We start from the raw sequence: 14,600 nt of genomic DNA on the forward strand, positions 1-14,600 counted from the left end.
AGAAACATGAAAAAAAGCTCATCATCACTGGTCATTAGAGAAATGCAAATCAAAACCACGAGGAGATACCATCTCACACCAGTTAGAATGGTGATCATTAAAAAGTCAGGAAACAACAGGTGCTGGAGAGGATGTGGAGAAATAGGAAGGCTTTTACACTGTTGGTGGAAGTGTAAATTAGCTCAACCATTGTAGAAGACAGTGTGGCGATTCCTCAGGGATCTAGAATCAGAAATACCATTTGACCCAGTAATCCCATTACTGGGGATGTACCCAAAGGATTATAAATTATTCTACGATAAATATACATGCACATGTACGTTTATTGTGGCACTGTTCACAACAGTGAAGACTTGGAACCAACCCAAATGCCCATCAATGATAGACTGGATAAAGAAAAAGTGGCACATATACACCATGGAATACTATGCAGCCATAAAAAAAGGATGAGTTCATGTCCTTTGCAGGGACATGGATGAAGCTGAAAACCATCATTCTCAGCAAACTAACACAGGAACAGAAAACCAAACACTGCATGTTCTCACTCATAAGTGGGAGTTGAACAATGAGAACACATGGACAGGGAGGGGAACATCACATACCGGGGCCTGTCAAGGGGTGGGGGGCTAGGGGAGGGATAGCATTAGGAGAAATACCTAATGTAGATGATAGGTGATGGGTGCAGCAAACCACTATGGCACATGTGTACCTATGTAACAAATCCTGCACATTCTGCACATATATCCCAGAACTTAAAGTATAATAACAAAAAAATAAAATAAGGAAAATTGGTGAAAAAAGTATTGAGGTAGGGAAACTCCACAGTTGACTAACTAGTGGCTCATTTCTGTCGGGGCTGTGGTGTTCATGGCTTTTTACATACATGGTAGATGGCAGCTATGAGTTTCTCATCTTAAGAACACTGAGGGCTGGTCATGGTGGCTCATGCCTGTAATCCCAACACCTTGAGAGGCTGAGGCAGGAAGATCGCTTGAGCCCAGGATTTTGAGACCAGCCTGGACAACATAGGGAGACCCTATCTCTAAAAAAAAACTTAAAAAATAAAATAGCTGGGTGTGGTGGTGCATGCCTGTGGTCCTAGCAACTCAGGAGGCTGAGGTGGGAGGATTACTTGAATTGAGCTCAAAAGGTCAAAGTTGCAGTGAGGTGTGTTTGTCCCACTGCACTCCAGCCTGGGTGACAGAGCAAGACCATGTCTCAAAACAAAACCAACAAAACCACAAAACAGTGACTCTTTATCTTGTGACTTTTAAAAAACTGCTTTATTGGAATATAATATGTAAACTGCACTTAAAATGTACAATTTGATAGACTTTAACATGTATATATACCCAGGAAATCATGACCACAGTTAATGTGTAGTGAACAGATTTCGACACTTGAGGTTTCCTGTGGCCCCTTGTTTTCCTTATTCTTTCCCTCCTGATCCTTGCTACCTCCAACCCAGGCAACCCCTGATCTGTTTTCTGTCAGTTTAGATTAGTCACCCAGACTGGAGTTCAGTGGTGCAATCTTGGCTCACTGCAACCTCCGCCTCTTGGGTTCAAATGGTTCTCTTGCCTTAGTCTTCTAAGTAGCTGGAATTACAGGTGCATGCCACCACGTGCAGTTAATTTTCATATTTTTAGTAGAGACGGGATTTCACCCTGTTGGCCAGGATGGTCTCGATCTCCTGACCTCGTGATCTGCCTGCCTTGGTCTCTAAAATTGCTGGGATTACAGGCATAGTACATTTTTTATAATTTTTTATCAATAAAGTCACAGAATATGTACTCTTCTATTTGTTTGTTTTTGTCTGGCTTCTTTCAAGCTAGATAGTTATTTTGAAATTTGTGTTATTACATGAATCAGTAGTTCATTTTTATTGTGGGAGCTGTTAGATTTCATCATTGTAACCATGGCTTGTTTATCCAGTCATCTTTTGATGAGCACTTGGGTTGCTTTTAGTTATGACAAATAAAACTGCTGTGGGCATTTATGTTTAAGTCTTCATATGAGAACATGCTTTCATTTCCCTTGGGTAAATACTTACAACTTGAGTGTCTGGAACAGAGAGTAGGTGCAGGTTAACTTTTAAGAAGCTGCCAAACTCTTTTCCAAAGTGGTTTCACCATTTTTCATTTCCATCACCAGTGTATGAAGTTAACCAAATCTTCCTTAACACTTGCTATGGCTAGTATTTTTCATTTTAGCCATTCTAATAGGTATGTGGTAGTATCTCATTGTGGTTTTAGCTATTTTCCTAATGACTAATGATGAACATCTTTTCATATAGCTGTTTCATATAGCTGTTTCATATAAGCCGTAATAGGTCTTCTTTGGTGAAATGTGTAATCGAATCTTTTGTCTATTTTTAAAATTGAGTTGTTTACTATTTGTAGTTTCATGTTTTCTGCATAAAAGTTCTTTGGTAGATAGATGATTTGCAAATATGTCTTTCCCAATTTGTGGTTTATCACTCATTGTTTTAGCAATGTCTTTCAAAAAGAAAAGTTTTTAGTTTTGATAAAGTCCAATTGATATTTTTTTCTTTTATGGATCATATTTTCAGTCTTATAAATTGTATCTAAGAAGCATTTTCCAACTCAAGGACACAAATACTTTTACCTTTGGTTTCCTATAAAAGTGTTATAGTTTCAAGTTTTACATTTGTCTGTGCTCTATTTTGAGTTAGTTTTGGATATTGTTTGTACTGTGGATCAAAGGTTTTTTTTTTTTTCCCCCCCGCATATAGATACCCATTTTGTTCCAGCACCATTTATTTAAAAGACTATCCTTTAAATTGTATTTTACTAAAAATCCTCCATATATGTGTGGTTTTATTTCTGGGCTATTTTTTTCCACTGATCCGTTTATTTTTATGCTACACTAAACTGTTTTCATTACTGTCATGAGCTTCAGTCAGTGGTATAGCTCTCCATTTCTTTTTTAACATTTGTTTGGCTATTCTAAGATCTTTGCATTTCCATATGAATTTTAGATCATCTACATTTCTACAAAAAACGCCTGCTGGAATTTCGATTGAGATTTTGCAAATTATGTGGACCAATTTAAGGAAAATTGACATCTTAATATTTAGTTTTCTTAGGAAAATGGCATGTCTCTCCAGTTATGTCCTCTTTAGTTCTCAGAATGTTTTGTAGTCTTCAGTGTTCAGGTCCTATGCATCTTTTGTCAGATTTATCCTTAAGCATCTTACGGTTTTTTTTTTTAAAAATGCCATCGTAAATGAAAAGTGAAATTTTAAAAATATGAACTTGTTTGTTGTTAATATATGTAACTATATGATTGACTTTCCTACATCAATCTGGTATCTTATAATCTTGCTACTAAACTCACTTATGCTATTATCATTTTTGTAGATTCTTCAGATTTTTTTTACATAGATGATCGTGTCATCTGTGAATAAAGACAGATTTACTTCTTTCTTTCCAATTTAAATGTTTTTGATGTATTGCCTGATTGTATTGGCTAGGATCATCAGCAGAGTGTTAAATAGAAGCAATGAGAGCCAATGTCTGTGTCTGTTTTCTGATATCACAGGCAAAGCGTTCACCCTTTTACCATTCACTATGCTGTTTTTGTAGATGCCTTCAATCAGGTTGAGGATGTTTCTTTCTGTTTCTGATTTGATGAGAATTTTTATCAGGAGTGGATGTCAAATGCTTTTTTTTTCTATTGATATTATATACTTTTTCTATTTTAGTTAATCTAGTAAGTTATATTGATGCTTGAATTTGTACTGACTTTTTACTTCTGATATAAGCCCCACTTATTAATGGTGAAGTATGCTAATGATGAAGTTAGACTCAAGTTACTGAAATATTTAGACTTTTTACATCTGTGTTCATGTGTGATACTGGCTGTTAGTTTCTTAATTTGTAGTGTTGGATTTTGGCATCAGGGTAAAACTGCCCTAATAGGATGTGTTAGGATGTATTCCCTCTTCTTCTGTTTTTTTGGAAGAGTTTGTGAAGAACTGATGTTTTCTTTAAATATTTGGTAGAGTTTAGCAGGAAAGTCTTCTGGTCCCAGACTTTTTCTTTGTGGGTAGTTTTTTATTTTTATTTTTAATTACTTTTCTAGCTATTTACTTTAACTTATTTGTATGCCCATGTTTAAGGTGCATTTCCCGTAGGAAGCATATACTTGAGTCTTTTGTGACACTCCCCCCTCCCTTTAAATATGAGGAAAAACTTGCCTGCAAGTCCATCAGATGATTTTCCCTCAGTTTCTTTTGGCTAGGATTGTATGTGGGGCTTGGGCCTAAACCAGTCATAGGCAAAGGGGAACAATGAAAATACCGTGATTGGCTTAGCCTGGTGCCTCTCAAGATGTGGTCTGCAGACCAGTAATATTAGCTTTACCTGGAAACTTCTTAGAAATTCAGATTCGTTGACCCTATGCATCAAATTTAAGGGATGTGGTTTAGCAATTTGTCTTAACAAGATGTTTGAGTAATTTTGAGACATGAGACATTGAGAATAACTGGCCTCGACTAGCCTATACTTGTGAGCAGGGAGGAGTAGCCTGTACCCGACAGTTTAGGGTATGTTCCTAGGAAGTGCAAGGGATTATTACCTACATAGGTAGGTGATAATCTTGCCATAGGACGACTGAGGTGGGGCCCAAGAATATGAATTTTTAACTGATATACTCTTGATGGAGTCACGACTGTGCAACACACTCTAAGGAAACAAAATAATATATTGGACTTACAGTTAAATCCATTGAGATCTATATTTTAGAGTCCTCATCTGTAACTGGAGTGAGCAAACTGTCCCAAGGGCAAATCAGAGCTGTTGCATGTTTTGTATGGTGGGTAAGATACGTTTTTACATTTTTAAATGATGAAAAAACATAAAAAGAATGGAAAACTATGGGAAATCCAACTTTCAGTGTCTATAAATCAATTTTAAAGGAACATAGCCATGTTTATTCACTTACATATTGTCTAGGATGCCTTTGGACTGGAATGGCAGGGCTGAGTAGTTGTGACAGAGATCATGTGGCTTACAAAGCCTGAAATATTTACTTGCTGGCCCTTTACAGAAAACGTTTGGCAATCCCTGATCTGTAAGAATAATTTACCAAAGAATAGTACATTCCCCAACTGTCTTGGACAACTGATAAATTAATAGGTGAACGTTTTGTCTAGAACAGTAAAAGTGTGAATGATGAAGTATGTTATTTCAAGAATATGTGCATATTAGAATTGTGGTAGCTTTGTTGGAAGGAAGATTACTTTAGATTTATAATTAATGTAAGCTTATAATAGTGAGATGTCATGTATTAGAGCCAGCAGTTTCGGGGAGGTAATTCACCCTTCCCCCTTTTTTAGTTAACTCTTACTTATTCCTCAAGATAAACCTTTTCGTATAGCCCTATCACTGAAAATATTCTAAAATCTACATTAATATGGCATATTAATGAGAGAAGCTTTTTTATAACCTGCAGTGCTTCTGGGTAGTTATTTTGCATACTACTCATTACTGTGTAATGGTGTAGGTGCTAAAAGTACTCTTCCTAAAACATATCTTTTTAAAGCTCTTTGGCTTTAATGAAAAAGAAGCATATACCAAGGTTAGTATAGATTTGAGACAGGAGAAATATGTGATTATGTAAGGGTTCAAAGAATCAATTGACTGGCTTTTACGGGTGTTTAGACTTATTTTTTAAAAATACACAAGATTTGCCTTGTTTGTCACATCATGTTTACCTTCATTAGCCCAAGTTTACCAAAGATTCTGTTGCGAAAGAGAAAGATGAAAATGTTTATTTCTTGACATGTCAATAGAGATAGTAAGATCATGATAGTGCCTTTTTAGGGCTAGTTTAGTAAAAAAGAAAAGAAAAGAAAAGCCCTTGATCTCTGATGCTGAAACACACAGTTAGGGGAAAAATTGTTAGACCTTTTTTTCGGAAGTTCTTCTCACCAGGCTACAGGAAGTGTCATCTTCTATTTGGGTATATTTGCCTGTTAAAAACTATTTCTGATACTTTGAAGTGATCAAATATGAGTTGTGTTTCTATGGAAATTGTTAAATACATGTTGCTTTCCCCAGAGAGAGGTACTCTCTGTGTACCTATATCATACCTATAATGTAGATTTCTTTTTTTAAGGTTATACGTTGGCTCTTCAAAGACGTTCACCTCATCAGAGAAATCCCTGACTCCTTTGCAATGGTGTAGACATGTCCTAGATAACCCAACTCCTGAGATGGAAGCAGCAAGACGTTCCCTGTGCTTTAGACTGGAGCAAGGTAATTGTGAATGTGTGCATTTACATTCTGCAACTCTTGTCACTCTCAGTGCTACTTTTGTTGCTGGTTTTGGAATAAACATTTCAATTGAAAATTTTTACCCTGAGGTGCAGCTGTTGCATGCAATTAGCTTCACATGTATTACACATCAAGCTTTCTCAATGTAGGATGTGTTTAGTTTTGTGCTTGTTTTTAGCCATATTTTTAGTTTGCTTTGGTTTATACTGCAATGCAGGAACACACATTTTATTTTATTTTATTTTTTCTGTTTGCAAATATACCAGTCAATAAAATGGTCAGTTTTCAGTGCTCTGGGGTCGGTAACAAGGTTGTGTGGCTGGCTTCTAAGGCAGAAAACAGGGTTTCCTGGGGATCTGAGTACTGACCTTATTGAATGCCTTTAACATTTAGTTGGATGTATAACTGGAAGTGCTAACCTTTAAAAACTAAGACATCTTCATATTATCTGTAACATTAATTAACTTATGGAGCCTAACAGAAGTTTAAATTTTAAAAAAGGGCCGTTGGAAAAACAACAAAAATGAGTGAGTGGTACCTTGCTGTTTGATGCAGGGAACTACTTGAAGCTGTAATTATGTAGGCTTTTGACTTGTCTGTTAACCTCTGGGCATCTGTTTCATCCTCTGGGAACACTTTCTATTCCATGGACCACCTGCCTCCAAATCATACATGAGCTTGAAAGTACAGATTCCGGAGCCTCCAGATTAAAGAATCATACTGTCTGAGGGTAGGGTTGGGGAGTCTGCATTGACAAGTTCACCAGTGTGATTCTCATGTACACTGATATTTGAGTACACTGCCCATGAAGCTCTTCGAGGATAACGAATAACATATTTGGACATAAGAAAAAGTATAATAGATAATGCTTCTAGAGCTCTTAATTCTGTAACATTCATTACCTTTACATTCTTGACATCCTTCATCTTATTCAGTCTAACTGAACTCACCTTTAGAGGTGAGAAATACTCAGTTTAGAGAAGTTCCCAGTGTTACAAGGCAGAATGATACTCGGGGACGGAGTCAAAGCCAGGGTCTCTCTGACACCAGAGACTCCATACTTAACCAGTATTCTGTACTGCCGTATTGGCATGGTCATAAGTAAATATCAACAGAAATCTGCTTTAAATACTTGGAAGGTGGGATGAAATAGTGTATCTTATTAACATTTTAACTAAAATGAAACAGGTGGCTTAATAATGGAAAGTTGAAGAGCAGTGTAGGGACAAAGGCATGTTAGGGTTAAAACTTTGGTGATAGATGCTTATCTAACAGAGCAGCCATCTCAGAGTTGGGGGCTCTAGTATTCATTCTGTTCCCATTTACCTCAGTGACTCTAAGAAAACGGATACGGTTTGGCTGTGTGTTCCCAGCCAAATCTCATCTCCATTTGTAATCCTTACATATAGAGGGAGGCACCTGGTGGAAGGTGACTGGATCATGGGGGCACTTTCCCCCATGCTGTTCTCGAGATAGGGAGTTCTCATGAGAGCTGATGGTATTAAGTGTGGCACTTCCTCACTCTTTCACTTTCTCCCTCTCCTGCCACCATATAAGGACGTGCCTTGCCTCCCCTTTACCTTCCACCATAATTGTAACTTTCCTGAGGCCTCCCCAGCCATGTGGAACTGGGAATCAATTAAGCCTCCTTTCTTTATAAATTACCCAGTCTCAGGTAGTATCTTTATAGCAGTGTGAGAACAGATAATACACAAACCATTAAATCCCTTTGTACTTAACTCTTTGAAGGGTTATAAAGACCATTCCTAAGTCTCCTTACTTAATCCTTGACTCAGTGACTTATATCTATATTTTAATATAAGAATTTGGCTCAATAATTTGAAGTAAAATTCAAAATGAATTCAGAATTACAGTCCTTTATGTCAGGGGTCAACAAACGTTTTTTGAAAGAAGACAGTTAATATTTTAGATTTTGTGAGCTACATAATCTCTGTCATGACTGTTCAACTTAGCCATGCCCAGAAAACAATGATCAATGCAGAAATTAATGAATGAAGATGTGTTCCAATATAACTTTACTTACAAGCACTGACATTTGAATTTTGTGTGGTTTTTCACATGTCACAAAATGTATATATTTTTCCCAATTATTAAAAAAATATAAAAACCTTTCTTAGCTGGTGAATTATTACAAAAGCAGGGGTGGGCTGGATTTGGAGTACCTTCGGCCTTACCCACCCCGGCCTTACGTCATTTGTACACTAGATAGATTTACATATAAGGTTAGATTTTTTTTTTCTAAAAATAGAAGAGAAACTTTTAAAAAGTAAAAATAATCCTAATCGGTGGTTGCTATTAAGATATTAGACTAAGTGCTTCATTATCCGATTTTCCTTTCATTGATGTGGAGCTCAGGCAGAATCGTGAGGTCATGAGGATGTGAACTGGCATACTGCAGTTTTGTTCATGATGTAATTTATTTAAACGTCCTGTAAAAGTTTAGAGAACGACTTTTTCAAAATCAAAATTAGTCTTTTACTTAATTTGTATATAAACTCAAAACTTCTTTTGCTGTGAGACTAAATGTTTTTATTCCAGAGATCCATAATCCACAATCCTGTTGAGATAAGAAGTAACCAATTAGGTTGTTTACTGGAGAAAATTCTCTTTTTTAAAAAATTCAACTTGTATTTTATAAAATATGTCTATAGTTTAAAAAATAGTCTTACAACTGTTATAAGACAAATATCAAATTGCTGCCCTAATCTCTCATGCCCCTTTTATTTCCCAGATGCACTTAAGAAAAGCTCTTTGTTTTGGTTTTACTGTTTACTTCTCTTTTTAAATTCCATGTTTATATGGCTATTGCTTTGAATTTTTCATTTTAAACATTATCCATTGGCTTTTGACTTTGGATGGTGAAGATTTAATTCCTTTACGCCTCACTCCTATATTTTTTCTCTGCATGTCCTTTTTATGTTACCTTTTACCAACTTTAGGGGACGTCAGTATTTATTATGATAGAAAGTTATATTCAAGCCATGCAATATTTTATCATTTCTTTTTCCATCTAACTTTTTTGTTTTTGAGACAGATTCTTGCTCTGTGCTCAGGCTGGAATGCAGTGGCGCAATTTCAGCACACTGCAACATCTGCCTCCTGGGTTCAAGGGGTTCTCGGCCTCAACCTCCTAAGTAGCTGGGATTACAGGTACACGCAACCATGCCTGGCTAATTTTTGTGTTTTTAATAGAGACGTGATTTCACCATGTTGGCCAGGCTGGTCTTGAATGCCTGATCTCAGGTAATCCACCCACCTCGGCCTCCCAAATTGCTGAGATTACAGGCGTGAGCCACTGTGCCCAGCCCATCTAACATTTTTTTTAAGAATTCATTGGAAAAAGATGCTTAGTTTTGTTGTTGTTGTTGTTGTTGTTGTTGCTGTTATAATTTATAAGACAAGGTCCTTGTCATTAATTTATCCCCAAATTCTCCTCATGAACCATCCGCAGTATGAGACACATAAATCCAAGAATTTTGTTTTGTTACTGTTCCTTCAGGCAGCGCCCTGTTCTCTTACTCTAATTAGAACTAGTCATCTTTAGCTTCTGAAGAGCCATCATGGTGGGACTTTATTTTCCTTATTCTGGGAATTCCTCTGGCCCCTCTTCAGTGCTATATTACCTGCTTCTGAGATACAAATACTTTCCTTTCTATTCCATTAAAAGAAAGGAATATTTCTGCATTTGCTTTTTTGGGAGAGCAGAGGGAAAAAGGATATGTGGGAGGTAAATTCTGAGAACCTCCTGTGTTTGAAAATGTCTTTATTCCTACTTTCACCCTTATGCAGGATTGTTCTTTGGGCTAGGTATAGAATTCTAGGTTAAAAACCATTTCCCACAGAGTTTAGAAGGCATTATTCCATTATATTTTAGCTTCGGGGTTGCTTTTGAAGTCCGGCACTGTTCTCATTTCTGATTCTTATTTGTGACCTTTCTACCTAAAATAACATGAATATTTTAGAATATTGTCTTTTATTCTTGGTATTCTGAAATTTTGTTTATTTTGTGGGTGCTAGAAACTTTAGTTCTGCAAAATTTCTTGCATTATTTCTTTGTATTCATACCCCTCCGCCCTTGTTTTCTCTATTCTTTCTAGATACTCCTGTGGATCAGAGTCGCCTGGATTGATGTTCAAATTTTATATTTTTCTCTCTCGCTTTCTATTCTTATCTTGTTGTTGTTGTTGCTCTACTTTCTTGGAGATTTAAAAAAAAAAAACAACTTCTAAACTCTTCTGCTGCATATTGAGTGACTTCTATGTACCAGGTACCATTGTAGGTGATGGAGATACATCAGTGAACAGCACAGATATTAAGTCTCTGCCCTCATTAAGCTCACCTTCTAGTATTCAGATTTTCACTTAGTCCTCCAGATCTGTAAGGTACTTTTATTTGTGTTTGTATCCTTAAATCTAGTGGCTTTCTGTTTCAGTTTATTCAGGTAATGAAGCCTGTCTTTGATAAAAGTAGGAGAGGAACAGTTGCCTGAGCAGGCAGGATGGGGAGCTGGAGGGTTTTAGTGCTTTCCTACAGATTTTCAGTTATCTGGTTTTTTTCACTTCACCACAGAACTCCCTACCCGCTGTGGTACTTTGCACCTGTGATTCCAGAACCTTGCCAGGTCCTTATTAGTTTCTTTTTGCTGTAAGGCCATAGAGTGGTGGATGTCAAAACCCAAGTCTGTTTCCGCTGTTCATTTCTAAGATGTTGTGACCATCCCCAGTGTGATAATTGTCTCCTGTCCCATTCAGTCTTCCTATGGGCTTACACAGTTTGAGTTTAACTCTTACTGTAGTGTGGTTTTATAAGAGAATAGGGAGGAATTCATAGTTAATCCCCCATATTGAAGAAGACTTATTGGCTTCCAACTAAGGGGGTCCTTTGTCAATGATGGTTAATTGACATATACCAAAAATTATGGTTTTGACCCACACTTTATTCATAACATAGTATAAAGATTTAATTGGAATAATACAAGCTTTCTATATTTTTGAAGTTTCAATAATTCTCTAATAAAGCATTTTTCTTTTTGTTTAGACTTAATTTCTCCCTTGGGCAGTCAGCACTTTTTAGTAACAGATATTACTGAGTGTTTTCTTTGGGACTAGGGTTGTTTCTTTTCATTTGAATATAAATTGCCCAAGGGAATGGACTTTGTGTTGTTGAGCACCAGTTCTCTAACTCCTAGAAGGGTACCTGACACAAAGTAGATGCTGTTGCTAAAGTAAATGAATGCTTTAATTTTTTTTTTTGAACCCAATGTCACTATTACTTCTGTTTCAGTTTTGGTTTTGAATAATTAAAATGGGTTGGGGTCCTTGCAACATTTCCTTATTAGCCACGTCTTACATTCAGGGCGTAGACTAGCATTAGCTGAAGTATCAGCTTGCAGTATTGCTTTCCCATTCACAGGCATGTTTACTTTAAAACAATCAGTTTCTATTTATCTTACACATTTTGTTCCAAGGTGATTAATTGAAGTCCTTAGGAGTTATACATCTCCCTCTATACACACAGAAATTAAAGACGCTTCACTAAGAAATTCACAACCATGAGTAGGAGTGATGAGAGGTAAACAAAGGATACAACTACCCTCTCCTTTTTATCCTCTTCCTCTCTGCGTTGTGCTTTTGTCTCATACTCTTAACTCTTTCATTGACAGATAGGTAGAAGTTCCTTAATGTGAGCCTGGAGCTTCAGATGAGATGCTGCTTATGTAATATTTGAGCAAATATTTTTGAAACTTGGTTCCTCTTTTTTGACCTTCATGTTTTGAAAAGAAAATTCTTCAAAAAGTAAAGATTAATTCCCTTCTAGGAAATGTGGAGAGGGGCATAGCTGAGAGGAGCCAGAATGTTTCTGGTGGGTGGAGCTGGTCTTAAACCCTCTTCTACCTTATTTCCTCTTTACCCTAGGCCATTAGCCCAGGCTGTTTTCTTGGCTGCAAGTTAGCCATGGTGGCAAGTTAGCCGTCCCTCCTTGTTTATGGAGTAAGCATCCCCAAGAAGCCATCTGAGTAAGGGTTTGTCAAGGTTGGTTTCTGTAGGTCCATCTGGCTGCATTTCTCCCAAGATTGTCTCTAACTGCACAATTGCTAATGAGCTCATCTGGATTGTAACTTCTTACAGGTCCCAGGCCTATTTCTCTTCTTGCTGCCTACCTTTGTGATTTCATAGAGTCCTCAAAAAGCTTTCATGATGTATCTGATAACTTTTGACCCTGGATCTAGATAACAAAACTTGCTAAGTTATGAGAGAATGTATGGGACATAGTTAAACCTTGTCTTGAGGTTGTGAGAACAAGCTTATTAGAATTCTGCCCTTCTGCATAAAGTTTTTTTCTGAAGAAAATGAAGGAAAGGGATTTTTATAAGATTTAATTTTGTAGGGAGACAGCACCTACATTATCACTGTTTTTAAAATACTGCTAAAAAATACGTTGTCGGCCGGGCGCCGTGGATCATGCCTGTAATCCCAGCACTTTGGGAGGCCGAGACAGGCGGATCACGAGGTCAGGAGATCGAGACCATCCTGGCTAACTCGGTGAAACCCTGTCTCTACTAAAAAATACAAAAAACTAGCCGGGCGAGGTGGCGGGCACCTGTAGTCTCAGCTACATGGGAGGCTGAGGCAGGAGAATGGCGTCAACCCGGGAGGCAGAGCTTGCAGTGAGCTGAGATCCGGCCACTACACTCCAGCCTGGGCGACAGAGCGAGACTCCGTCTCAAAAAAAAAAAACGTTGTCTTCACATCCACAGTTTTGCAAATGGTTAAATATTTTTTAAAAGATACAATAAGATAGTTATTTTTCGTGTATATAGTATATTACTACATATGACTAATATGTATCTAATGCCCCTAATTCTTATAGGGAATATTAATTGACTTGGATATAAGAAACTTTTTTTTTTTTTGAGACAGGGTTTTACTCTGTTGCCTAGGCTGGAGTGCAGTAGCGCAATCATGGCTCACTGCAGCCTTGACCTCCCTGGGGTCAGGTGACCCTCCCACCTTAACTTCCTAAGTACCTGGGACTGCAGATGTGTGCCACCATACCTGGCAGATTTTTTGTAGGGGTGGGATTTTGCCATGTTGCCCAGGCTGGTATTGAATTCCTGGGCTCAAGCAATCTGCAGTGCTGGGATTGGCCTCTCTGTGCTGGGATTATAGGCATGAGCCACTGTGCTTGGCCGTAAGAAACTTTTTATTATAAATTGCAAAACTTATTATCCTCTTTTCCAAGCTGATCTTTTAATACTCAAATTTTACAATTTATAAAGTCTTATGTATCGTGTAGTCAGCACAGTCAAGTTACTTAAGTTTTCTCAGCCTCTTTTACATTTGTATTTATTTTGTAGTGTTGTTATAAGGAAACAGATATTTGTAAATTAGATTAGATAATGGCTCAAATATTAGGTCTCTCCCCCTTGTATTTGAACAGTGTAAATGGCTTTTTTGGATAATCTACAGAAAGTAATTTTTTTTTTTTTTTTTTTTTTTTTGAGATGGAGTCTTTGCTCTGTCACCCAGGCTAGGGTGCAGTGGCGCGAACTCGGCTCACTACAAGCTCCGCCTCCTGGGTTTACGCCATTCTCCAACCTCAGCCTCCCGAGTAGCTGGGACTACAGGCGCCCGCCACCTCGCCCGGCTAGTTTTTTTTGTACTTCTAGTAGAGACGGGGTTTCACCGTGTTAGCCAGGATGGTCTCGATCTCCTGCTTGTGATCCGCCCGTCTCGGCCTCCCAAAGTGCTGGGATTACAGGCGTGAGCCACCGCGCCCGGCAGAAAGTAATGTTAAAAGTGAAATAACATTGCTAGAAGTTAAATCTCCTGGCATCTCTAAATCTGCAGTCTGCTAGTATAAAGTTAACTAATAAAGTCTAAAACACAATAATCTCTCTTTTTTTCCCCCCAAAACACTGGCCACTTATTTGAGTATGCAGTCTCCAACACAGCTCAGTATCCTGGCTGGTTTTCCTCTTTTGAAGATGGTCCTAACGATGTTTGCTTTCCATTTCGAGGCACCCTGTTTTGTGAACTTTTTATTTAGTTGTTAATGTATGTGCCTTTTTCAAAATAGATTAAGCATCTGAAGATGGAGGTCTGTACCTAAAATTGTTTTTTGAATCACCAGTGCTTAATACATTTTTCAACATGTTTTAAATATTGAATTTTTTTTTTGTAATTGACTAATTTGAGTATGTTTAAATTTTTTAAGTTGGCCAAAACAAAACAAACCAAACCAAAAATTTTCATTGAACATTTGGTGTTGTAAATG

General features: G+C 37.5%; 2 protein-coding genes across 5 annotated transcripts in view; one reads left to right on the forward strand and one right to left on the reverse strand.

The window, feature by feature from the left end:
- MYCBP2 (MYC binding protein 2) overlaps nt 1–14,600 on the reverse strand; it is a 1,055,480-nt gene that overhangs the window by 667,604 nt on the left and 373,276 nt on the right. The gene's annotated exons all lie outside the window — the stretch shown is intronic.
- Nucleotides 1–14,600, forward strand: part of SLAIN1 (SLAIN motif family member 1) — a 66,076-nt gene that overhangs the window by 14,308 nt on the left and 37,168 nt on the right. For all 4 annotated transcript variants that reach the window (XM_050766456.1, XM_050766457.1, XM_050766459.1 and 1 more), the window contains exon 2: nt 6,145–6,284. In XM_050766456.1, the coding sequence (XP_050622413.1) occupies nt 6,145–6,284 (140 nt within the window). The remainder of the gene's footprint in view (nt 1–6,144; nt 6,285–14,600) is intronic.

This window comes from Macaca thibetana, chromosome 17 (assembly GCF_024542745.1).
Source record: "Macaca thibetana thibetana isolate TM-01 chromosome 17, ASM2454274v1, whole genome shotgun sequence".
Lineage (NCBI taxonomy): Eukaryota > Metazoa > Chordata > Mammalia > Primates > Cercopithecidae > Macaca > Macaca thibetana.